The 24329-nt window shown below is 55.8% G+C and overlaps 4 protein-coding genes across 4 annotated transcripts; 3 read left to right on the top strand and 1 right to left on the bottom strand.

The window, feature by feature from the left end:
• Positions 1–551: 551 nt before the first annotated feature.
• Positions 552–4531, top strand: B0H64DRAFT_79377 (uncharacterized protein). Its single transcript, XM_062808767.1, has 3 exons — positions 552–1314; positions 1374–4157; positions 4246–4531. The coding sequence occupies exons 1-3, from the start codon at positions 672–674 to the stop codon at positions 4455–4457; spliced, it is 3639 nt and encodes a 1212-aa protein (XP_062662123.1). The 5' UTR covers positions 552–671; the 3' UTR covers positions 4458–4531.
• A 539-nt stretch (positions 4532–5070) lies between these two features.
• B0H64DRAFT_79360 (thioesterase-like superfamily-domain-containing protein) lies at positions 5071–6772 on the bottom strand. Its single transcript, XM_062808766.1, has 2 exons — positions 5438–6772; positions 5071–5357 (listed from the first exon to the last, which is right to left on the bottom strand). The coding sequence occupies exons 1-2, from the start codon at positions 6314–6316 to the stop codon at positions 5304–5306; spliced, it is 933 nt and encodes a 310-aa protein (XP_062662122.1). The 5' UTR covers positions 6317–6772; the 3' UTR covers positions 5071–5303.
• Positions 6773–8032: 1260 nt separating this feature from the next.
• B0H64DRAFT_454006 (Oxysterol-binding protein-domain-containing protein) lies at positions 8033–11937 on the top strand (the record flags this gene model as incomplete). The annotated part of the gene is made up of 2 exons (XM_062807256.1): positions 8033–10672; positions 10726–11937. Exons 1-2 carry the CDS (start codon positions 8192–8194, stop codon positions 11935–11937), a joined length of 3693 nt encoding a protein of 1230 aa, XP_062662121.1. The 5' UTR covers positions 8033–8191.
• Positions 11938–18335: 6398 nt separating this feature from the next.
• Positions 18336–20846, top strand: B0H64DRAFT_316748 (uncharacterized protein; the record flags this gene model as incomplete). The annotated part of the gene is made up of 2 exons (XM_062800301.1): positions 18336–19864; positions 19919–20846. 2 exons carry the CDS (start codon positions 18336–18338, stop codon positions 20844–20846), a joined length of 2457 nt encoding a protein of 818 aa, XP_062662120.1.
• Between the last annotated feature and the right edge of the window lie 3483 nt (positions 20847–24329).

Here is a 24329-nt window from a genome sequence, read left to right as displayed (position 1 = left end):
GGTTTGGTTTGGTTCCCTAAGGAGCGGAAGTTGCTGGACCAAAGGAAGGAAGCAAGAAGGGTTACCTTGATGCCGCCCAACCTCAAACTGGTTCGTGGTTGCCCCAGCACACCCCGGTCGAGTAAACAAACCCGGGAAGTGCCCGCCTTGCTTGATGTCACTGGCCTGGACCGTGCACTCATTACTAGATCTGGACTAGCGCATATTGTGCGGGTTGTGAGTCCATGTCTTTCTTTTCGCCATCGGACGGACGCGCTTCGAGCAAATCGATGCCAACCAAGACTGAACAATTCGGTCGCGCGAGCTACCAGGTAATCTGCAACTCAACCCGGGAGAGCAACCACAACGCAACTCGAGCTGATATTTATTCTGCGATTCTCATCATTATTGGAATCATACGAATACCCATCGGCCATTTTCGGTTTCGCTAGCTCCTCTCGTGCAGTTGCTTTTGGAGTGCTTTGGTCTTGCACCCCACGATCACGACCGACGCTTGACCCTTTGTTTCTCTCGACAAAGGACCTCGATACCTAGACCTTTGTATCCTGCGCGCGCTTCGAATCCATTGATCTTGACGATCCCAAGAAGATTCAGGTTCACAAAATCCCACTGCGCCGCCGATTATCGAGATGCACGAACTGTAGCGACACACCCATCGTCGAATTTCCGCCATGTCGCAATACCCTAATCCGTATGGCTACGGCCAATATCATGGCGAATACCCACCTCAACCGTATGCCTACCCGAACGTCTCCGGTTACCCAGCGGCCAGCCAGATACCCCCTTACAATCCTTCCGCCGCACCGATACATCGTGATGCTTCACAGGTCGCTTTCGACCTGAATGCTACGCATATTCCAGGGCTTGGGATAGGCGGCGCACCTCCCCACGAGACTCACAACTTCGCATCTGGCATTGCGTCGTGGACGCAGCCCCCTGGATTTGCGCCATTTGCACCAAGTGGCCCGCCAGCGCAGACCTCGCGATCAGGTCCCTACAACCTCCACCGCCCCCAGGCTAACGCCACCCACGATTCGAAAACTGGCCCGCCACCACTAACGCAACCCGCCCCGACCGCCGCGCATCCAACTGCGGACGTTGATATGGAGGAAGGTGAGCTGAGCGAGGGCCAGTTTGAGGATCTGTACGAGCCGCGGGAAGAGGAATCGGATGCTCCCGTACAGCCAGTTCCCAAGCCGTTACCATTTCCGGTTGGAGATTTCAGCCAACCACCAAGCGCCGCTGATACACCAGACGGTGGATTTTATGGCTCGGACGACGATGGTGGCGACAAGGAACCTAGGAGGAATGATGGTACGAGTCTCGGTCGCTTCCGGCTTCTTGTCTCAAATATGCAGTGCTAATGGTTGCAGGTCATGAGCGCTCAGCGTCCTACTCGCCCTTCCTGTCTCCGCGAGAGATTCAGAGCGAAATCCCGACGCCACAACCCACCGCGGACAAGAGGGCTCAACCAAGCTCCGCCCAGCCAGTTGCTGGGGCGCAAAAGCCCGGTGTGCCAGGCCTGGAACCTGCTCCCCAAGGCCCGACCACGTCCTCGAACGGTGCCTCAGCCCAGATCGGAGATTCCTCCCCGAAACCGCAAGCAGATCCATTGAGTGCTTTCGCATCCTTGCAGGAAGCGAAGAAGGAGGCGCAGAAGGCAATTCTGCGTTTATGGCCCTTGGGTGTCAAATACCAAAATTACCTCGACGAGGGGTTCGACGAAAAGCTTATCAAGAACCTTTTCCTGGATCTTCGTCTGGACATGCCCAAGGCCAATACGGGCTCCTCTGCGCCTCCCTTGAAGGCAACTCAGCAAATCGAGGGCAGCGGAGCCGACTCGGACAAACCAAGCAAGCCCTCCGACACGCAGCCACAACATGCCCCTATCGCCACGAAGGACTCATCTATCATATCCGAACAGACAAGGAAAGGCGAGGAGCGAAAAGACCGCATCGCACGGCTCCTTGCAGCGAAGGCAGCTAAAGCACCGGCAGCACCGGCAGCACCAAACCCGCCCACGCCCGCTCCGGCACAACCTAAGCGAACCGAGTCAACCGCACAACACGAGGAGACCGCGCCGGCACCGCCAGCTCCAGCACCGCCCAAACCTAAGACGTGGGGCGAGAAAGAGCGTCTGATCCAACAGAAAATAGCCGCGCTACAAAAATCCCGAGAAGCTCAAAAGTCGACAACCGACACAGCTAGCCTGGGGGGTAACAACGGAGCGTCCGTTCCTCCACCTACTTCAACAAACAGTCCCGCTCCCCTGGCCATCCCCACAGGTCCCAGGGCAGCAAACGGATCTCACACGCCGGCCAGCGCTCAGGCAACGCCATCTCAACCTCGTCAACCGCTGCCTGGTTTGATGTTGTCAGCAAATGCCCCGCAGGTGATTTCGAACCAACGCAAGCGTCCAGTGGCCTCAGATTTCGTTGAATACTCAGCAGGGCCAGCCCCGGCGAAGCGGCCCTTCACCCAAGCCCGCAAGGAGACGTCGCTCATTATTGATGTTACAGACGAGTCTGACGACGAGGAGATGGACATGGATATGGACATGGAATCGCCGGGTGATGAGACATTGCCGATTCAATCGAGCGGCTCGCTTGGTCAACGTGGGCCGGCTGTCCGTGACTTCCCACCACTTACGGATTCCTTCCCTCCGCGCCAGATCTCGAGTCCCGCGCCTTCCATAACTCCACCCGGGGGCCGAGTTAACAGCAAGAAGCGGACTGAGCTTGATCTGAAAGAAAAGGCAATCCAGGATATGAGACGGAAGATTGCCCTTGCAGAAGCCAAGCGAAAAGTCAAACAGTCTTCGGGTGGCTCGGTGACGCCAGGCCAAATCGGGTCAGAGTCCAAGGATGGCGAGAGCCCTCGGGTCCTAGTTGCCCGACCGGCTGAGTCCATGAGCAGCCCGAATCGCTCAGAAAGGGCTTCTCCCCAGCTTCCACCGGACGCGTCATCACCCCGGCTTTCTCAACCAGCGGACATGCTGCGCCTTGATCCGCGTCAGCGAGAGCTTCGCCGAGGCCGTATCGTGAGCCTTGAAATTCCCAGAGTTGAATCATTCCTCACGGAAAGGATGAAGCGAATGCAACAACTGCAGGATGAACAAGCACGGTTGAAGGCCGAGATCGACAATAGCGTTGCCGAGCAAAAGAGGCTGGCTGATGAGCTGCAAGAACTTGAGACGGCTCCTCCAGCCGACAGCCCACGGCCTAATGGGTTACATTCCGAAAATGACTCGGGTGATTCATTGTCGTCTGGCACTGCTAAAGACACTGTTGATCAACAGAACGAGGTTTTCCCTCCGCAAACGGGAAGCCCCTCAATTGATATCCAGACTGGTGGGTCATCATCAGCTCGATCCGAGTCCGACAGAGGCATTGGCGCCGCATCCACCGTCGAAGAGGAGGCCCCGCGAGAAGGACCGCAAGAAGGGCCACAAGAAGGGTCGCATGGCGGGTCACCGTCACCTTCCGCTGCTGACTTCGGCACCGTTGAATCTGACGATGCCGATTCTGCTGAACATCTGTCCGACACCATGGCACAAATTCAACCGCTGCCGAATGGTGAGATGATAATTCAAGGAGATGACGAAGATGCCTCGGTTCTGTCCTCAGAGTCGCAGCAAGCTGAAAACAACACCCCCCCACCACCTCTACCCGAGCAAGCGGATCCTTCAAAGGTCGACGAGACCACACCGATGGAATTGGATTCAAGGTCACCCAGCCCGGAGACAGCGGGGCTCACCAGCAGCTTCGACGCAGAATCTCTAGCCCCACTGCCTGACCAAATCTCGGGCGCCGCGCAACCCAGGAAGGCAGTGCAAGAAATAGAGACAGATGTTGCAGGAGAAGTACATGTCGTTTCTTCCTGTATCATCAGAACCTCGACGCTAACTCGATTGCAGGTACATGATCGCCCAACGTCTCCGTCTGACAGCAAATTAATGCCCTACGAAAGCCCACTTCGTTATTTCCATGCGTATCGATTCCACCCGGAGTACAAAAATTCAGTTGCCGGTGGCCTGAGGTCTTTGACTTACAGCAACAGAATTGATCCCGAAAAGGAACTCTGCCCTTTCGAACTTACTGGAGAACAGTGCCCTGCTACTTGCGAGTTCCAGCATTTTGGCTCTATCAGTCCTCCGGGTGAGTCTACCCGCGCCGTAAACGGACTGCTAACATCAAACGTCCAACTCCCCCCGTGGAAGCTGACTCCTGGCCCTCTACCTTCCAGATGACCAAATCCTCTTGGAGCTTGGAAATTCCGACGACTATAGTGGCGAGCAAAAGAGCCGGTTCATCCAGGGCCTGCGGGAGCTTCTCCAGAAGTTCAAGGCCCAGAAAGTTAAGGACTTCGACACAATAGCGCGCGGGATCATTGAATTCCGCTCCCAGTTCCTCGGGGACAAATCCAAGGTACTCCGCTTGGAAGGGGTCACCATTTGATCAGGGCGCTTTTCCAGCCGGCAGCCGAACTGGAGGGTGGCAGCCCCACGCCGCCAGTCCAGTTTAGTGTGCCCTCCCGACAGTAGATCTATTTCCCGGCTTTCTTTTTTCTTCCAGGCGCGACTTTTGCAATTGCACGTTCGGCGTTTCATTCGCACGGAACATCTTCTGCCTTCTGCATAGGCCACACGCCATCTCTGTGGGAAAAGGGGGAAAGGTCTCCATGTGAGACAGGCTGGGCGTTGTAGGGAAAGATACCCAGCTTTACCAAAGCTTGTAAGAGTTGGCACGGGGTGGTGACGAGGGTGTGGTGAGGGGGAGAAGAAGAAATACAGTAAGGATTCAGTGGCAGCCCGGCGCCTGGCGATCGGGGATAGCAAAATATCACCAGAGCCGTTGGGGGCAAGGGATGGGCAGGCATAAAGGACCACGAGTCGTCCATATATATACTGCTCTGACAGCTGAGAGGCAGAGAGAGCATAATTTACAACATCATCTTCCACTGAGCACCCAGGAACATTGTTACCGAGTTGGTCTCCTCCGCCTTTCGTGTCTTTGGGCAAAGCCAACTGGCCGTAGCATTTCGTTTTAGCATTGCAAAGTTGGGAAGATAGAGGATGCATAACAATTGACTTGCTTTATATCCACGATTATTATCGGGACATGCGACCACTCTTACTCTCTTTCCGTCTTCATACTATTTTGACTCGAAGAATTTTTCAAGTCGTTAACTTTATATTAGTGACCCAACAGACGATGGTACAATATGCCACAAATCTATCAGAACAGAGCTCCCAGAAATTATAAACAGATCTACAAAAAGAAAATAGCCGCGTGTGCGTTAATCTATAGCTTTGACTCCTTCCCCTCGGGCGTGGGCTGCTGAAGACGGACAAGGCCCTGAATAGTAACGTCGGTTTGTTAGCAAGCGTTCCTCCAAGTCAAAGTCTGGCGGGCAAACAGAAGAAGGAGGGACATACCTCCTGTACGCAAGTCGCCAGCAACGTGCCGTCCTTGCTAAAGATCTTCTGCATCACCACGCCCCTCCCGTCGCCGGCCCACGGGCTCTGCATCTCGGTGAGCATCCAGTCATCAGCGCGCACCTTGGTCGGCTCATGGAAATAGATGGTGTGGTCGAGGCTGACCATCATGCCGATGGACGGCCGACCGACCATGTCGCGCGGGTCGTCGCCCAGGCCCTCCCAGTAGTGCAGGGTCTTGACCTTGGCGCGCAGGTCGTCGGGCAGCTGGTCGAAGTCCTCGGCCCGGAAGGGGAAGCGCCACAGCTTGTGGATGCGCGAGATGGTGCCGATGAAGTAGCTGTCCGACACGTAGGCGAGCGCCGCGAGCTGCGCCGCCTGCCCGCCCGCGATCGTCCCGCGCGCCCGCACCCACTGCCGCGTCACCTTCTCCCCGGGCTTGTCGGCCCCGCCCACGTCCACCACCTCGATCCGCGCGCCCTGGAAGGGGCCCTGCGAGATCAGCTCCGGCTCGCCCGCGTAGTCGTCCGGCGGCGGCCGCAACGGCTGGCCGTCGGCGCCGCGCGGGATCTCGCTCGCGTGGCTGACCTCGACGGTCTTCTTCTTCTTCTCATTCCCCTTCCCCTCCCCCTCCTCGCCCGCCTCGTCCGCCGCCGCCGCCGCGGACGAGTCGCGCACGAAGGAGATGGTGGTGGTGAAAATGCAGCGACCGCGCTGGCGGGCCTGCACGGTGCGGGTGGCGAAGGAGCGCCCGTCGCGCACCTGCTCGACGTGGAACAGGATGGGCAGCTCGGACGAGCCGGCCAGCAAGAAGTAGCAGTGGCACGAGTGCACCAGGAAGTCGGGCGCCAGCGTCCGCTGCGCCGCGGCCAGGCACATGGCGATCACCGCGCCGCCGTAGATGCCGCGCGCGCCCGGCGGGTGCCACGGTTGGCGGGTGTTGGTGAAGATGTTCTGTTGGAAGGAGGGGGGTGTTACTTTGTGGTCCTTGAGGGGGGGTTTCAGGTGGTTGCGGTTGCGGGGCGGAAGGGGGAATGGGGGATGTGGCTAAGTTGTTGCTACAGCACCCATGCACCCTTCATACACGGACCGGCAACGGTTCCTTACGCATGACGCGATACATGATGTGATGCACCTTGAGATGCAAACATGGGATGGTACGCTTGAATTACTTACAGGACCCAATACGGCCAGCTCGGTCACCTCCAATGCATTCTCAATCTGTGCCTTATTGGGGTCTTCAGGGGGCGGCCTGAGCAGAGTCGAACGATCGTTCATCGTGACCCCAAGGCTGTGCCGAATGCAGGTCCGCGGTTGGGTGTCTCGTAACGAAAGGTTGGGGGCTTTTGAGGAGCTCAGTTGGTTGGTGATCCTGAAAGGGGGTTCCTCCCGCGGCGTGTAAAACAGGGGATTGATGCGAATTGGTGAGATGGGTGGCTGAGATCTGATAAGGTACGGGAAAATAACTAAAAACAGTAACTAATACCGCATGCTCAATTGGCTTGGAATATCTCCAATATGTATGTAATGTAGAATGGGAAACCGGGGCTTTATTTGATGCGAACAATGGTTTTAAAGTTCAATGTCGCAATGCATGAACTCGAAGGTTCAGATTCCACATTTGATCCCATGTGTATCCAGGGCCCCACGCCTGTTGCCGAGGCTCTGTCGGCACTGATTCCGGGGCTCGATTCCCGAACTCCGTCTCTGGCTGATGGGCGGTGCCTGGCTGTGAGCAGGATCGATTAGCTAAGCTAACGTCCCTTGGCTGTGAGTGAGCTGTTCAACCTATTCCGGTAACACGAGGTACCTGGACATCATTTTTCCAATCAGACGAGGCGATGCCAGGGGAACTCGAGAAATGATTACCGTCACACGGGAAGCTGCCAGCCTTCGAATAAATGTGCGATGCGACTTTATATGGGAATTGGCAACCGATTTTGATATATGACCAGTCTATTAATACCGCCGATTCTTGGAAATGTTTCTGGCCTAAAAAACGGCCGTGTCTCGCCGCATCTTGATGTTTCAGCGCCCCGCTTAGTTAGCGAAGTCTAGGCGTTTGTCTGGACTGTCATGAATGAAAAGGTTCCTGCTGCCCCCCAACGAGCAATCGTCAAGGCACGTGAAATCCAGGGGTGCCAGTTTTCATTGTCTGGGTGGGGTTGTTGTTCTCGCTTGAGCCGATCACCCAAAAACTGCCCAAGCGGATCTCCAAGGCCAACGTCATCTCTCCAACCCTGGCCGACCAGGGATGTTGGAAGTGCAGCCAAGGCGGTGTTTAAAGCTAATATCTCCACTCTCCCCACCACTGCCCACCACGTTGCTGCTTCACCTCAATACCCCGACGATTCGCCCTTGAGAACGTCCACAATCTTTGACTAGCGAAATTCCCATTTCAGTTTTGAATTCGGAACCACTACATCCCACGAGACCGCGCGGCCAACTTGAGCCACCCCGATACTCGATCAACCGCCCGAAGATTGCTGGTCCGGAGACTGCGGGGACCATGCCTGACGCGGGGGAGAGGTAGGGACCCATTACCCACATTGTTGGACCCTGTCAACAACTGCCGGCAGGGCGGCGCGACGAGAGTTTCGCAAAGAAGATATTGCCTGACGCTGGCTGTCGTGGGAGGTGTTGGATGTTGTCGAGTAGTTACTCTTGCTAACTCTCCCTTCTGCACCTAGTTCGCATCGACGAACCAAATCCTCCGCTCTCTCCTTGCTGAGGCGAAAGGGGGCCGAAGAAGAGATGTCTTCAACTGAGGACGCCGCATCGAGCGGCTTGGGTTTGGGTAACACAACTTCGGCAACATCCAGCGCAGCCACAAACTCCGAGTCGTCGATTCCTACCGCGCACCCACAACCCGTCAAGGGCCATAGTTCGAGGCTTTCTGTAGCCGGGAGCGCCATGGGTCGGACCCCCTCGAATACCCCCTCGGCTGCTGGTGGGAGGTCTCCCAACCCAACAGACAAAGGAATCTCGCTCGAATCGTCTGTCAGAAAGTTCCGAATTGTCGAGGCCCTACGGAACGGCGATACCGCCTTCATCTCCAAGGCCATCCGCGAAACCGCCGACAACGCACCCCGCATGAGCACCTCCTCGTTCGCAACTCAATCAGGTGCCCTCGAGGATACTACAATTTTGCACCTGGCCATCCAGTGCGCCGAACAGCCTGTTGTTGAGTATGTCTTGTCCGACGGGGCCGGTTCCCTCGACATCAACGCGCGGGACAGGGATGGAAATACTCCCCTTCACGTCGCAGCAGCGCAAGGTCGCACTCAGGTTGTGCGTCTGCTGCTCGAGAACAAGGAAATCAACGATGCCATTGCCAACCACCAGGGCCGTCTTCCCATCGACCTCGCTCGAAATCCCGATATCTTCCAGCAGTTGCAGCTGTCAAGGTCCTTGTTCGCTGAGAACAAAGTTAGACAAATCCAGGATCTCATCCTCCACGGCGAGCTCAAGGTTCTGGAGCAGGTACTGGAGGAACCGCGCTTCAAGACGGTTCTGGACATCAACAGCCCCGAGTTTTCATCGGAGCCAACCACGGTGCAAGCCGGCGGTACCCTGCTACACGAGGCCGCTCGCCGCAAAAATAGCCGGCTGATTCAGGTTCTTCTCTTGCACGGAGCTGATCCGTTCCGCCGGGATCGCAAGGGGAAGCTACCGCAGGATGTGACCAAGGACGAAATCACCCGTGCCATGCTGAAGAAGTCTCCTGCTGCCGTGGCGGCACAAAGGGGCATTCAGGAGAAGGCTGTTCTGGGCTCCACTACTCAGGGTGCGGCCACGGCGACACCTGGCGACCCGCTTGCCGGACGGGAAGCGCGGGAAATGAAGGGCTACCTCAAGAAATGGACCAACTATCGGAAAGGGTACCAGCTGCGGTGGTTTGTCCTTGAAGACGGTGTCCTCAGCTATTATAAGCACCAGGATGACGCGGGCTCTGCCTGCCGTGGCGCTATCAACATGCGCATCGCCAAGCTTCACATGAGCGCTGATGAAAAAACAAAGTTTGAGATTCATGGCAAGTCTTCGGTCAAGTACACCCTCAAAGCGAACCACGAGGTCGAAGCGAAGCGCTGGTTTTGGGCCCTTAACAACTCTATCCAATGGACAAAGGACCAAGCCAAGGAAGAGGAACGGCAACAAGCCCGGAACGCCGAGCTGCTAAAGCAAGCCAAGGCCGAGCACTCCCATCTTTCAGAACCAGCGAGTGAAAGCGCCAGCGTTGCCGAACAGTCACGCAGCAGCATTCAGCTCACGCGGATGCATTCCTCGGCGCGCGCATCTAGCAAGAGCGGCTTCCCCACCATCGGTAGCAACGATGAAGATGACTTCGCCGACGCGGCCACCGAGGCGGACAAGACGGATCGCAATGGTGGCGGGACCATTGCTGATGACGCCGACGATGATGACGACTATGGCGAGGGGTCTAGTGGACAGGATGCCCCACCGGCAAACAAAGATGCCTTCAATATCACCGCCCAGTCGGCCAAGTTACAGCTCGAATCCATGGCTCACGTCACGGCCGCCCTTCTCCTCGAGTCGAGTAAGAATCCGACCCTCACGTTGTCCGATCCTAAGATGTCGCAAGGCCTGGCCACTTATGACGCTGCCATCCGCTCGCTCACCGGACTTGTCGGAGATCTACTCCGTATTTCAAAAGATCGCGATGCCTACTGGCAATACCGCCTTGACCGAGAGTCCGAAATGCGGCGCATGTGGGAAGAGAGCATGGCGCAGGTCGCCAAGGAACAGGAGGCACTCGAGGCCCGCGTTGGCGAATCCGAGTCGAAGCGGAGGATAACGAAGCGGATTCTCAAGGAAGTTGTTGAAAAGGGCATCCTTGAAGGCAGCCAAGCCAGTCTTTCAACAGCCCAAGCCGCCGAGGTCTCCATCCAAGAAGAAGGTATCACTGAGGCTTCAGCGGAAGTCGTAACCGCGAAGTCACCCACTATCGGCATGTCTAGGCGACAGACTGTGATGGACCAAATTGCGGATATTTCCGAGTCCGAGTCCGACGAGGAAGAGTTCTTCGATGCTGTCGATGCCGGCGAAGTTGAGGTGTCACAGTTGCCACCATCGGAGCTCACCGCCTCTCAAGAAAAGCAGCAGCTCATTATCTCTGACACTTACGACATCAGCAGCTCGTTCAGAGGATACGAGAACGGCATTCGTACACGGCTGAAGATGGATGCGGATGATCGTCCGAAAATCTCGCTCTGGGTAAGTTCATAGAAGGGTTTGTTTTTGACTCTTGGCTGACACATCACGCACAGGGTATTCTCAAGTCCATGGTCGGGAAAGATATGACCAAGATGACGCTGCCTGTCTCTTTCAACGAACCCACCTCTCTCCTCTACCGATGCGGTGAGGATATGGAGTATGCCGACCTCCTAGATCTCGCCGCCGACCGGACAGATTCTGTGGAACGCCTGTTGTACGTTGCCGCATTCGCTGCCAGTGAATACGCGTCCACCATCGGCCGTGTTGCCAAGCCGTTCAACCCGCTACTGGGTGAGACCTTTGAGTATGTCAGGCCGGACAAAAACTACCGCTTCTTCATCGAGCAAGTCAGCCATCATCCGCCAATCGGCGCGGCCTGGGCCGAGTCGCCCAAGTGGACCTACTACGGCGAGTCTGCCGTCAAGTCCAAGTTCTACGGCCGCTCCTTCGACATCAACCCGCTCGGCACCTGGTTCCTCAAGCTCCGCCCGACCCACGGCGGCAAGGAGGATCTCTACACCTGGAAGAAGGTCACATCCTCAGTCGTGGGCATCATCACCGGCAACCCGGTCGTCGACAACTACGGCCCCATGGAAATCAAGAACTGGACCACCGGCGAAGTCTGCCACATCGAGTTCAAGGCCCGCGGCTGGAAGGCATCCAGCGCCTACGTCATCACCGGCAAGGTGGTCGACGCCAACAACCGCGTGCGCTTCAGCCTCGGCGGGCGGTGGAACTCGAAGCTCTACGCGCGCTTCACCCCCGGCTTCGAAGCCACCATCGACGACGCCACGGCCGCGGACGCGGACGCGGCCGCCGCCCAGGACGGTAAGGGCGGCGGCGGCGGGCCCGGCATCACCGACCCGGGCAAGGCCTTCCTCATCTGGCAAGCCAACCCGCGCCCGCAGGGCATCCCCTTCAACCTGACCCCCTTCGTGCTCACCTTCAACCACATCGACGACCAGCTGCGCCCCTGGATCGCCCCGACCGACTCCCGCCTCCGGCCCGACCAGCGCGCCATGGAGGAGGGCGAGTACGACTTTGCCGCCACCGAGAAGAATCGGCTCGAGGAGGGCCAGCGCGCGAGGCGTCGGGAGAGGGAGGAGCGGGGCGAGGAGTTTGTGCCCGCGTGGTTTACTAAGGCGAGGTGTGAGGTCACGGGCGAGATGTATTGGAAGTTTAATGGGGATTATTGGCGGCGGAGGGAGAAGGCGGGGTTGGAGGGGGGTGAGGCGGTTTGGGAGGGGTTGGAGCAGATCTTTTAGGTGGTGGGTGTGTGTGGGGAGGGGAAGGGGGGGAGGTTGGGGGTGTTGGATAGGTACACGCAGGTGATGTTGAAATGAAATGGATGGATGCCGGTGGAGCGTGTCAGTTGGTGGTTGGGAGCGGTTGCTTGTTGTTGTTGTTGTTGGCCTTGTGATGAAAACGTTTGCCGTAATAAAGATGCATGGTAAATAAACTAGATGGTTTTGCGCTTTTTCGGGTTGTTCCCGTTGTTACTTATGTGTATTCGCTTTCCATTCTCTCTCTCTCGCTCTTAGGCTTGTCATCTTGCGTCTACCGTGACAGCAGACTCCATCGCTCTAATTGTTAATCCAAGCAACAAGTCTAGTTCCCGGTGCTGATCGTGATTCCAAGCTGCTCGCATAACCTCTGGCTCTCGATCTGACCTGGGCTGAGTCCCAGAAGGCTACTAGAGTTTCCAACCCCTCGATGGACAGTACGACACTCACGAAATCGCGTCACGGAGGGTTTAACGGTGAATGCCGGACTGTTGCCGGATCCGCTTATGGAGGTGTCTCAGCAACCGGGCGAGAGAAGGTTCACATCTAAATAACCTGAGTTTTGGTATCTGCGGTTAAATGTGGGATGTTGATGGGAACTCAGCTGCTCGCTACTAACGAAGGCCGGAGATGGTCATACCTACACGACGTGGTGATAAGGGCGATAAGAGGGTAAGTGCCCGGGCATGGAAGCCGGTGGAATCATTCGACGGCAATGAGCAACAACCTGAGGACCTAGGTAGGTATTTTAGGGAGTTAAGAATGCACCAATACTCCGTGGTTTATATGTCTTGATCATACCCACCGTGAAACATTGACTTTTATTGATTTCCGTTTCTACAAGGCCTTAACACAGCAACACCGTTCCCGCCTCACCAATACCACTGCAGTTAGAAGGTAGATGGGTAGGTAGGTGGTAGTTACCTAGGGACGGAGGAAAGGAGTATGGTTTAAGAACCGACTATTGCCTATCTACCAACCGCTACCTGGTAAAGATAATGTATTTAACCGGACACTTCGACTTCTATGTATCACACAATTAGAGTGCTAGGATGTAACCACCCCATGCCATATTAAGTTAGGTACTTCGGTGTTTGCCTTGGTTCTGGGTTCCTTTTCTTTCAATATCCCACGGTTGGGTTCATAGACTAGGTACCTTGAGGTAAGGGACCTAGATATCTCGGCCTCGGAATTCCAAATTACCTATTTCTAGTTTGACTCTCTTTTACTTTTTTCTAGGACTTCGTTGTCTTCCAGCCGCCCCGACCTTCCGAGTCATCCGCACACCGATAATGTAATGCAACACTGTGCCACTCTCCCTCGCGCCAGGCAGGCAGAACCTTAGTCATGATGATAGATTAAATTATCAATGGCCGCCTAGAACATAAGTTGTATCGGAATACATCGATATGAAGGGAATAGACCTCGTAACCCCCAGGGAGAGTCTCGGTGGGCTTGTCGTCGTCACTACGCATCCCGTGAAACCTTGGACCGCTTGCTAGCTTCGTATCTCTGACATTACCGGGCTACAAACTTTAGATTTGTTACACATACATGGTAGGTCCGTCACGGGGCACCGCCGTTGCCCCCCACACATGGGTTTATTTCTGGTTACATAGCAGGGTATCTCGAAAAGCTGCACACGTGTGGTTCATGCGGAAAACATCAGATGAGTGAGATAGGTGAGTGACACCGCAGATCTACATACCTACCGTAGCTACCTCCCTACCTCGGTAGATAGGTACCTTAATCTTACCGCCCGGCGGCGCTTGAATCCCGTCCCCGCTCACCGATTCGGTGTGTGTACGCATGCCCGGTCTGTGATACGTACTTGAACCCCGACCTGTTTCACAACCGCGCGGTGGACCCCGAAAGGTTGGTTCCCAGCCGAAACACAACTTTACTCAAAGTGGCGCAGCGCGTCAGAGACGAGAATCGGATGGGTCGGACAGAGTTTATGCTGAGGCACGGCTGATGGTCAGGCTGCGTGTAGTTAAACTGCACAACGCGCCCGATGGCTCGGGTGCCCGCAGCCCGGCGCGTCCTCGAGTCTGGGTAGCTATGCATAGGGCCTCGAGATGCACTTTATGCATGCGGGAGCCGGCATCACCCGTCGATGGAGCCGCGGAAACAGCCGAGAGGGTGCCTTGCACCTAACCTACGCCCGGGTGCATCGTGGCCCGAAAGTACCGAGTAAGGATTACCTCCCTACCTCTGTGTCTGTGCCTCTGTTTGGGACCTAACTATATGTTTGCTCATTATCCACCAGGCACCGGAAGGCGACAGACCATTTTCCTGGCCCGGTCGCCCGAGGCGACAACGCACCCTAGTTATTCGGTGTGGCCGTCTCAACGGGCGCAAACAATTTGAGCTGCGCTTCAGCTCGATTCAGCCTGGCTTGCGAGGCGGCCCAGGGGATTTCATCCTCCCCCTTGTGGCCCTTGATTGGATCGGCGGCTTGCGCTCTGTCAATGCACGCGGCTCTGAGGCGAAGGCAACCATTGGAGAACTTGAATGTTTCACTTTTAGTTGGATGGTCGGGATCAAAGCGCCGGCATTTGTCTCCCTTGCCGTGACCAAAACGCGGCCGCCCGAGTTATGTAGTTCGTCCCCAGCCTGGTCTTCGTCCGCATCCAGCTTCGAGCAGGTTCGAGATGCGGAAGCCTCTCGCCTTCGTCGTTTGAGTTAGGGTTAGGGTTGTATATGGTCAACGGCCCTCTGGGCGAGATTCTGGGTCAGGTGAGAAATGCGGGCTGGATTGTTTGCATTCACGCATGTATAGAATACATATTATAGCTATTCGTATTTGGCAAGGTTTTTGTTGTTTTAACACGGTACTCGGCGCAGTTCAGGGCGCTTGGTCTTCTGATTTCGGGGCCGTTCTTGGTTGTGGTTCGCCACGGAATGGATCTGCGTTGGTTGCCTTGTGGGGCGATTTACCATTGCCGAATCGGAGGCTTCCCGGGCAATTCGATTCCTTCACATCGGGGCCACACACAAACAAGCAAATTTTCTGAGAAGAGCACATGCGTCCAGCCAGGCGTCTTGTACTTAAGTTCCTGCACTGTCCCAGCCGCTCTGTTTTCGTCTGAAATCTGATGTGTCGTCCTGTGTTGCATAACAAAGAAACTGACACACATTGTGCGAAACCAATTATCGGCGCTTGGGCTCATTGTCTGACGGTCCACGGCCGGATGCGCGAGGCAACCTCCCTGCAGCCCGCCGAGAAGGAAGGGAGCAAAGTAACAGTAGGCACCCATGTACATGGGACGATGGGAGGCGGTGAAATCGAACGACGAAAAACAAACCTTCAACGTGGTGCGGCTCAGCGCGGCTCCGGACCAAGTATCAACGTATGCCGAGGTACCTCCCTATCCATCCTCATCATGCAACTTGAAGGCGACCAGCGGTCGGCCGCGGCAGTTAGTTACTGGCAACCAACATCGAGTTAAGATGCACGCCAATGTGGGGTAGTTATCAGGCCCGATGAGTTCAGACAACCATTCCCACAACGCGCTCTGAATCGGAGCTTGGATGGGTCCCCGAAAATGCAGCGGAGTACCAAAACCCCAACGCTCGCTCGCCTCAGTCTCAAAGTAGGGCGATTCGAACAGCTTCTCACTCTGGCCTTCTTCCGTCTACCTAAAGGCAAACAATCCACAAATATGCCCGAGTGCGGCTCTCCTGACGTGGGCCTGTTAACCTGCATCCTTGACCTAGCTCCTGTATGTATAAGTTGGGCGTTCTTGCATGAAGCCTGAGCAAGCGTCAACGTACGAATAACCAGGGATCGGATATCGCCCGGAACCCACTGCCGAAAGAGACGGGGATCTGCCCAGCATTTCGGAAGGCGTCACGATGTGAGCCGTCGGTTAAGAGCTCACCAAGCACTTGCTAGGCTAAGAGGGGAAAAGCTAGGCCCGCGCACCCGGGAGCGGTGTGTTGTCAATGCTCTTTGTCCAGCCAGGTGGACAGATTGTCGAAACCACGGACAACCCATGCCGCATCTCCCCGACTGAGGCTGAGAAATTGATTGGGTACCTTTCAAAACGTTTTCTGGCAACGCTGGTAGTTTGTGTTGTTTCATTCTTCCTTCACTCGATTTGACGCCCGAGATGCCTTCATGTTGGTGGGCTGTCATGCAGCGGTCCGGTCCCTCGTTGGGGATGAACGCATTTCATGTCAGTCCGTCAGTTCCCGAGAATTAGCTGGGACCTGTAGGATGACGCAAGAAATTATATGTGACAGGAATCAGCGTGCGAACATTTGATGGTTGGTTGAATGGAAACAACTTTGACTCAACTCAGGGGACGGAAGTCACGGAACCACACCCGAAGTACAAGTCAACCGGAGGCATACAAACAGGGCCCCTGAGTTGAGAAGCTGACATAGGCCCGCCTTGCACTCGGCCGTCGTGGCCTGCAGCATTGGATAGGTGAACAGCGCAAAATGTGCCACGTTTAGGTGAATCGTTGGACTAATAAACACCCAATCATTTCCTGTCTGTCTCGCGGGCAACGGACCGCAAGGGTAAAAGTTTCGCAACCACTTGGAATTGAGTCCGTCTCACTCTCAGTCTATCTCGCCACATCCAGGCATCGATCTCTGGAACTGATAGTCCTCATATCCATTCCACGATCACCCAACCTCCGCAGCGGCACCGAGTGTACCATGGACTGACGTAACGTGGTCGATGGATAGCACCCTCTGGGCTTGACGTGGCCGTTGGATATTTGATTTTTTTGTTCTCTGTTCTGTTGGAAAGCTCAAGGCAGAAGGGGTACCTACCTACCGAGGTACTCTTCGCTGTGACTCATCACACCCCTAAATCGAACCCATTGTGCCAGGCGCGGCTGCTTCTGCCTAACACTGATAGGAGAATCGAGGGCGAGAGAAATTCAAAAGCTCGGCGCCTCAAGTTTTGGAATGGCTCCGGCAGTTGCGATGCTGTCGCCCGAGGGGAGCTTGACTCACGAAAACGTGGGTCCGCCGCTGCCCTTCCATGTGGCCTGAGAAGATATTCCCACCAACGTTCGATCAACGAACGTCCCATAGGTTCTGATTCCAATACGCCGCGCTCCTATCTGCTGCCTCAAGGCTGGCTGAAAATTCCACAGCTCTCAGCATTCCAGCCAACCCAGTAGTGAATATGTGGTGAAGAACAAGGCAACCCACACGGATCACGTCCGGGCCGATAGACTATTGCGTGACAATGAAGAGTTCTCAATTCACCGAGTTGCCGGCCTAAGTCTCGGCACACTGATTCGTTGACATCCGATGATACGAGGTGTCTGACCAGCTTGTCAGCAATACCACGGTGGTGGCCAAAAATTGTCAAAGCCGCGTCGGACCGGGCGGCCTCGGGGTGGTGGCAACCTCCGGTCAGGTTCTCACTTGTCAGCTTCCTTCTGGGTGGCACTGGGTCATGGGAATCAAAAGAACTTATCAGCTTTGATAAAGTGCAGTGACGCGGGCGAGGGAGGGTGGTTTAAGATAACCTCGAGCCACACTCCGTGGCGTTGCCACACAGCAGGCCCCGCGGGCTCGGTACAGCCGGGCTTGCCACCCAATGAGCCACACATGCTTTCGCGATGTCCGCCATTCGATTAGCGCAACGCAAACCGGGTTTGAAAGAGTGAAGATATACAATTTCGTCAGTAAGGTAGGTATATACTGTGTGTAGATTACTGTTCAGCGGTCCGCCACGGTAGAACGCCAAGCACATGCGCCACGGTGTGCACAGGAGAGGTCCCCGTTCTTCCGTCCCCCGCAGGAGCAGGGCGACAGCTGAAACGGTGAGGCTGATAAACTCGATCGCATCGAACATGGGGCATCGAATATGAATTCGGTCAGTCAAATGCACGGTAAAATGGGCAATTAGAGCGAACCATGCCTAGAGGCGCAATCACAATGAAGAGAGGAAACAAGTTCTGGCCATGAGGCTGTTCAAGGAGTGGAAGGGGGGATGGCCAACTCCCCCGCCGAGGTTGCGGCTCAAGTGGTTCGCGCACTAAAAGCTAGGCAGACCAAGTACGGAGGGACTTTTGTGTGAATGCCCAAAAGACCCCACCCACGTCCGCGGCCCAAAACCTTCGCTTGTTCAGTGGCCTTTTCAGAACAACAGCGCATTATTCTCTAGGTATTTATGTTTGCGCGCATCCCCGGCAGCTCAGAGACACCCTCTCATCAGGTGCGCAAAGGTCTTCAGATCCTTAACATTTCCTCGTGGCAACATCCTTTTGCCCTCACATCCTCAGGCGCCGACCGACCCCGCACATCAAAACCCGCGACTCGGGTTAGCGGAGAGGAAATGAGCATTGCGCACCTAACATTTCACCAGAGCTCTTAACTGAGCCTTATACGTTTTTACCTTATGAGAAATGGACTTTAATAAACGCTGGATCGACCACAAGCGGCAGGCGTCAAAACCAAAACCCACGATCATCCGGTGTCCGGCCTGCAATCGCGAAATTCAAAGTTCCGAAACCCCTCAGGATGGCCTTGCCGAGACCGCCTTCACGAGCTTCGAGGAGCACTACTCAGATTCTCACCCCCAGCTGCTTGTTGAAAAAACCACGGAGAAGGAAAAAATGGACTTTTTACAGGCCCAATGGAAGGCTGCGCAATCGCCGGGCGACAAGTCGGTGATCAACCGCAAGAAGGCGGTCCCCCGAGCAACAAGCCCTAGGAACCGCGCGACCAAGAGCCGGTCCCCCAGCGTCAAGAGGGAGAGCTCAAATTCTCGGAGTATGTCGCCGCCCAAGCGTTCCAAGGCCCAGGTCGCAGCCCCGCCGGCTGGTGATGACAGCCCCGCCGACTTTTCCCGGGGCGCCTTTCAGGGCGGGAAACTGTGGACTGATGGTGACGCCGTCGCTCCCCGACGTCCGTATGACAAGTCCAATGTCGCCAACAACCAGCGCAACCGTCATTCTTCCGGCTCGCTCCCGAAGGCGCATCGGCAATCTCACGCCCCAGCCCGGGGCCCGGCCCTCCCGCTCGCCGAGGATGATGAAGCAACCGAGATTATCAAGCAGCCCGAGACGAGGCCCATTTCCCAGGAGCAGCTAGTGGCCGAGGTGAAGGGCATCTACGCTGGCCTGGTGTTAGTGGAGAGCAAATGCATCGAGGTCGACAACAACCAGAGTTCTCAAACCGACCCAGCCAACAAACTTAGCCATGATCAATGGCAGGCCTTGATTGCTCTCCACCGGACGCTCCTTCACGAACACCACGATTTTTTCCTTGCTTCTCAACACCCATCGGCGAGCCCGGCGCTGAGAAGATTGGCTGCCAAGTACGCCATGCCGGCGAGGATGTGGCGTCACGGAATTCACAGCTTCCTTGAGCTTCTCAGACACAGACTCCCGGAGAGTCTGGATCACATGCTTACGTTCATCTACATGGCCTACTCGATGATGGCCCTGCTCTACGAGACAGTTCCTGCGTTTGAGGACACGTGGATAGAGTGCTTGGGAGATCTCGGCCGCTACCGTATGGCGATCGAAGATGACGATATCCGGGACCGGGAGGTTTGGACTGCTGTGAGCCGCCATTGGTATTCTCGCGCCTCTGACAAGGCCCCGACGACCGGGCGGCTCTATCACCACCTTGCTATCCTTGCCCGTCCCAATGCGCTGCAGCAGTTGTACTACTACGCGAAATCGCTGTGTGTGGAGATGCCATTTCTGTCTGCACGCGAGAGTATCATGACTCTGTTGGAGCCCATCATGTCCCGTACCGGAAATCCCCAGCAGAACCGGCTCTCTCCTTCTGAGCGCAACTTTGTGAAACTGCATGCCATCCTGTTCAGTGGCAAGCAGCCGGAGGATTGGGAAACCACGTTGGAGACCTTTCTCCAGCTCCTCGACAATGACATTGGCCGCTCCACTCGTCGGTGGCTTGAACCTGGGTAAGTGGCCATCAGATTGTATAGCCAGCTCAGACGTTAACGATTTACAAATAGTTACCACATCGCCATCGCCAACATCTGCGGTGTCACCGGCTACGGGGACGACAATAACCCCATCGCTGCAGCCCTCGAGGCCTTCTCTCGCGCCAATTCCAAGGAGACTGTCGAATCGCAAGATCAACCTATGCAAGATGCATCTGCCTCGGAAACCCCCTCGTCCAACACGACTCCCGCCAAGCACACTTCCCCAGCCAAGCAGCTGCCCAACGCCCTCCGTCTTCTTACGGGAACCTACGATATCGTCTGCCGCCGCTTTGGCGACCCTAATATCCTGCCTTTTCTACACGTCTCCCTCGTCCTAATCCACCACCTTACGTTTTGCCCTGACGCCATGGCCCACGTGGCACCCCATTTCCCCTGGAAACTCACAGCTTTCATGCTAAATACGTTATTGAATGGATCCGCCGCGGCTTCATCGTCAGCGACAAGCGTGTCATCTCGGGCTCTGACCTCCCTCCTGGAGGGGGATCGGTTTCCCGGGAGCGAGGAGGGGAAGGCAGACGGTTTCGAGGTGAAGAAGGAAGAGGGCGGCGTAGGCGCTGCCGGTCCTGGTGCGACTACCGGCGCTGGGCGGCGGAAGAGACCGCTTCCGGATGATTTCGCCATGAGAGGCTTCCCTTGGGTTGAGGAGTACTTCCCCGATGGGTGGTTTTCCACTGAGGAGAAGATTGATGACGACGAGAAATATTTCGAGCTGCCCAGCATGCAGGAAGAGAGGCGGGAGCGGGTTATCTGGCTGGGACGCCGGATCGCGGAGAGGGAGGGCGGAAAGTGGTTGCAACTCGACAAGGAGACCAAGAGGTTCACTGTGAACCCAACATACGACGTCGAGTTGGACTTGGAAATCCCCGGCAGGATGCCCGCTACTCCGGGGGCGAGCGTGGATTACGGTGAACTTCCTGACGCCGGGGCCGTGGCGTAAGTTTGAAGCTTCGCGCAACGGCCCCCGCACGAGCCCGCTCCATCAGTCGAGACCGGCTCTTCTCGACCCAGAACGAGAAGCCCAGTTGCTTGTTTCGCAGCACTGGGAGCGGAGCTGTGGCTGTTCGATGACAGACGGACAAACTCTGGTTAGTTGCACCCAGCGCCTCATCCATCACCCCACACGAAGCTAACGGCTTTTTTCCGACATAGGTCGAGACAACGCACCTCGCGTCGCCGTCATAGACTACCAAGCCCCCGTCGACGATAAAACTCTTGTCACCAACCTACCGGTTGAGGGTACCCATCCTGCTCCCAATGACCAGGAGCGGGAGAGAAAGTTATCTCCCCAGGATGACGCAGACCTTGATGACCAAGAGATCTTAGACAACCACCCGCGGCGAGCAACCGCTTCAAGTTAACACAGCATGCCCGTTCAACACAGCATACGAATGCCGCTTTGAGAAAGGCACCCGGCGGGTATAAACAACCCGCGGTGAAGATCCTGCTGAAATACTCAAGAAGTGAACTGTTCTTCCTTACTCCAGTCCCCAGTCCTTTAATGGCTGCCCTTTGTTTCCTTGGCGGCCGTACTTGAGAGGCAAAATCAATCTTGAGGTTAATCAAGTAATGTAATGTAACGGACTTTGGAGATGCAAGTTAAATCGTTTGTTTTTAGTTAGATTTTAAAGAATGACCTTATACTCTATCATCACAGCGGCGGTTGCTGCCATTAGACTTTTGATTACCTAGGCTGCTGTTACGATCACCTCATCTGACCGCGTTGTAACCATAGCCCTAGACATCAAGGGTTACTACATGTATGTAGCAATAAGACCAACATTAACAACTATACTAATTACTAGCGTCGGCAAGCGTCTGCAAGCGTCTGCAAGCGTCTGATTTAATATCATCCGTCGACCTTTCGTCTTGTTAGTGGTCGACATCAGAGTTATAATTGGTCATCTCGTTGTTCTACAACATGGAAGAGGTCATGTACCTCGGAGGTATGGAGAGGGAGTAAGTGGTACATTGAGACTAAAACTACTGAGGTAACCTCTCCCCCCCTTACAACACCTTTACTAACCCTTGTCACAAAACCAGTGCGAACGCTTTCCCTCAGGTTTACGTGAGATATGTTTCCCATTGTCTCCTCCGCCTCCTTTTTTCAAACCCGCCCCCGACCCCAGCAGCACATGTCTAATTTGTTCCAGACGCGCAAAAAGTCAATCCCTGAAGCAGACGCCTCTCATCTCCCCCATTCAAGCGAAGGCATCTGAAGGCGTCTAGTTGGGGGTAGGAAACTTCGGTGTTTGATCATTCATTCCTGTCGCGCCCCCCACGCCGTACTCGGCCAGCCGGCGCGGGAGAGGGCGGCACGTGTTCGCTTCACCAACACTCAGTGGTTGAGCCGACTGCTTTTTTCTCGTCCTCTTCACTTTGGCTTTTGGGGGTTCGGCAACCTCTGCGCGTGCCGGTGAGGGTTATTCAAACATGGAGTCGGTGAAGCTGCCAGGCTGAAGAACCGTGGTGTTCAATTTTGTGCCATCTCGCAAGGCTGCCCATAGAGTGATCAAACTTTAAATACCGCCCCCACAAGCCCCCGCTGACATGCCTGGAGAAGGCGGCGAGGCGGCGCTGCTCCTTTGCGGCACGTGCTCGGTTGCCTCGTGGTTTCCTTTGGTGTTGAAGGCAGTTGTGCAACGGCATGCAGTCAGGATTACTTGAAACATACCGCTGAGGGACGGCGCGTCGGCGGAGCCGCGGCGTCAAAACGGCTTCGGGTTCGGGAACACCCACGATTGGTCTAAGCCCTACGCTGTGTACACCCAACGACCGCGAGTTACCTGGTCGCCGACCTCGCCGGCTTACCGCTTTATAGTAAGCGGCTAAGCCAGCGTCACCGAGGTCCCCCAGTGATGTGGTTCTCAAGCGGATTGGACGATTTGTTGCTGATGGTCACGCGAGCGGTGCCCGTCTGGCGTGTGATCGGAATAAGGGCATTTCGCCGCTTTGGGGATATATGCCTTGCTTGTGGCGACGAGGCGTCAAAGACGCGTAGTAAGGCCCCGTGCCTCAATTCGCATCTCTGTCTAAAACTCGTGACCGAATAGGCGCCACCCCGAAGCGGCATTGACCGTCCTCGGTGCCCGCGCGGCTGACTGTGTGTGGAATGCCCGATTTTGTCTGGAACCAAGAAACACCACTGGTTGGCCTTTTTGGACTAATGTTGGCTGTGCCGCTTGGCCGCGTGGTTGCCTTCATCTAGCCGACCAATCAATAAAGCCCAAGGGGAGGGGGAGTGGAAATGGTTCCGCTCTCCTGGGTCGTCTGAAATCTGAAAGTGAGCGGCTCTTCAGGAACATGTAGTCGAGAATTCCTGTGGGGTAAGGAGGGAGCTTCAGAGGGGCAGCACAGTCCATGTTGTGAATGCCTTGCTGATGTGGACGAGTCACTCATCATGGGGGGTTCCTGACCGGCGCTTCTGTCCGTCGGCCGATGTGGTCCTTTTGAGGAGTTTGAGATTCGCGAATGCACACATAGGACGCAATCGGCCGGTTGTTGTCCCGGCGGAGACGGCGGAAAGCGGCCGCGTCGAAGGTTCGCTCACCTTGGCCCGAGGACGATATACTTGGTACAGAGGTACATATTTTCGGTGAAAGCGTTACATTGCGCCTTCGCCTTGCATGGCAACAGGGTTGAGAGACTTTCTGGAACAAGGTGGGTGACGCAGGTTTGCCCGGTCGCCTACTGGTGCCTGTTTGAAGTTGCATTCGTGCGGCTGGGACACCCCACGATTCGGCCCGAGCTCAACCGAGATGATCGTCTCCCGTGGTCCTCCCCCACCTTGCCCCGCCCGAGAGGTGTGAAGAAAGCATCATCCCGTGGCATTCCGGAACCTCTACCGTCGCCCCGGGTCCGCGTGGTCGTGCTCACCTCGTGCATGCCCAGCATATCGCTCTGTCATCGGCCCGCCGACCGAACGTCAGGAGGCAACCAACAGCTTCAGCCTCGTCTCCGAACTCCTTTATCCCGACTTTCCCGGAAAATGTGCACTTCCGGTTCACTTGCTTACCAACCTATGACATATGTTCACCGGCTGCACGAGCGTGATGCGAAAGCCTTGTGATATTCTTTATTGAAGGCAACCGAACCTGACCAACTTCATCTGGCCGCATATTCAACCGCTGCGCGGTCAGCGGGAAGTTGCCCGAGCGATGAGACGAGCCTGAGGAAGGCGGGGTATCACCGAGGAAACGCATCGCTTCACCCTCCCTCTCCATTGAGTTCTGGATCCAAGGCATCCAGAAAAAACAACAAGTTTTCCCACCTTCTCTGGGAGCCTGTGGGAGGTCGTCCCGGCCTCGTCTGTGTAACGGCAATCAGGTTCCGCTTCAAAATGACGCCATGTATTCGAACACTTGGCCAACCGAGCTTGGAAGGGCGGCTCGACCGTCAATTGTTAACTATGGACTAACTCAAT

The sequence above is a fragment of the Chaetomium fimeti genome (assembly GCF_033439085.1).
Source record: "Chaetomium fimeti strain CBS 168.71 chromosome Unknown B0H64scaffold_2, whole genome shotgun sequence".
Lineage (NCBI taxonomy): Eukaryota > Fungi > Ascomycota > Sordariomycetes > Sordariales > Chaetomiaceae > Chaetomium > Chaetomium fimeti.
Note: the sequence above shows the minus strand (reverse complement) of the source record. Positions and strands in the feature narration are given on the sequence as shown.

Excerpts from the sequence above, each read along its gene's own strand:
- B0H64DRAFT_79360 (XM_062808766.1), bottom strand. The coding sequence starts at position 6,316 with ATGTGCCTGGCCGCGGCGCAGCGGACGCTGGCGCCCGACTTCCTGGTG. Across the intron at positions 5,358-5,437 it reads TGGCGACTTGCGTACAGGAG|GGCCTTGTCCGTCTTCAGCA; the intron begins GTATGTCCCTCC and ends GTTACTATTCAG.
- B0H64DRAFT_79377 (XM_062808767.1), top strand. The coding sequence starts at position 672 with ATGTCGCAATACCCTAATCCGTATGGCTACGGCCAATATCATGGCGAA. Across the intron at positions 1,315-1,373 it reads GGAACCTAGGAGGAATGATG|GTCATGAGCGCTCAGCGTCC; the intron begins GTACGAGTCTCG and ends TAATGGTTGCAG. Across the intron at positions 4,158-4,245 it reads TGGCTCTATCAGTCCTCCGG|ATGACCAAATCCTCTTGGAG; the intron begins GTGAGTCTACCC and ends TCTACCTTCCAG.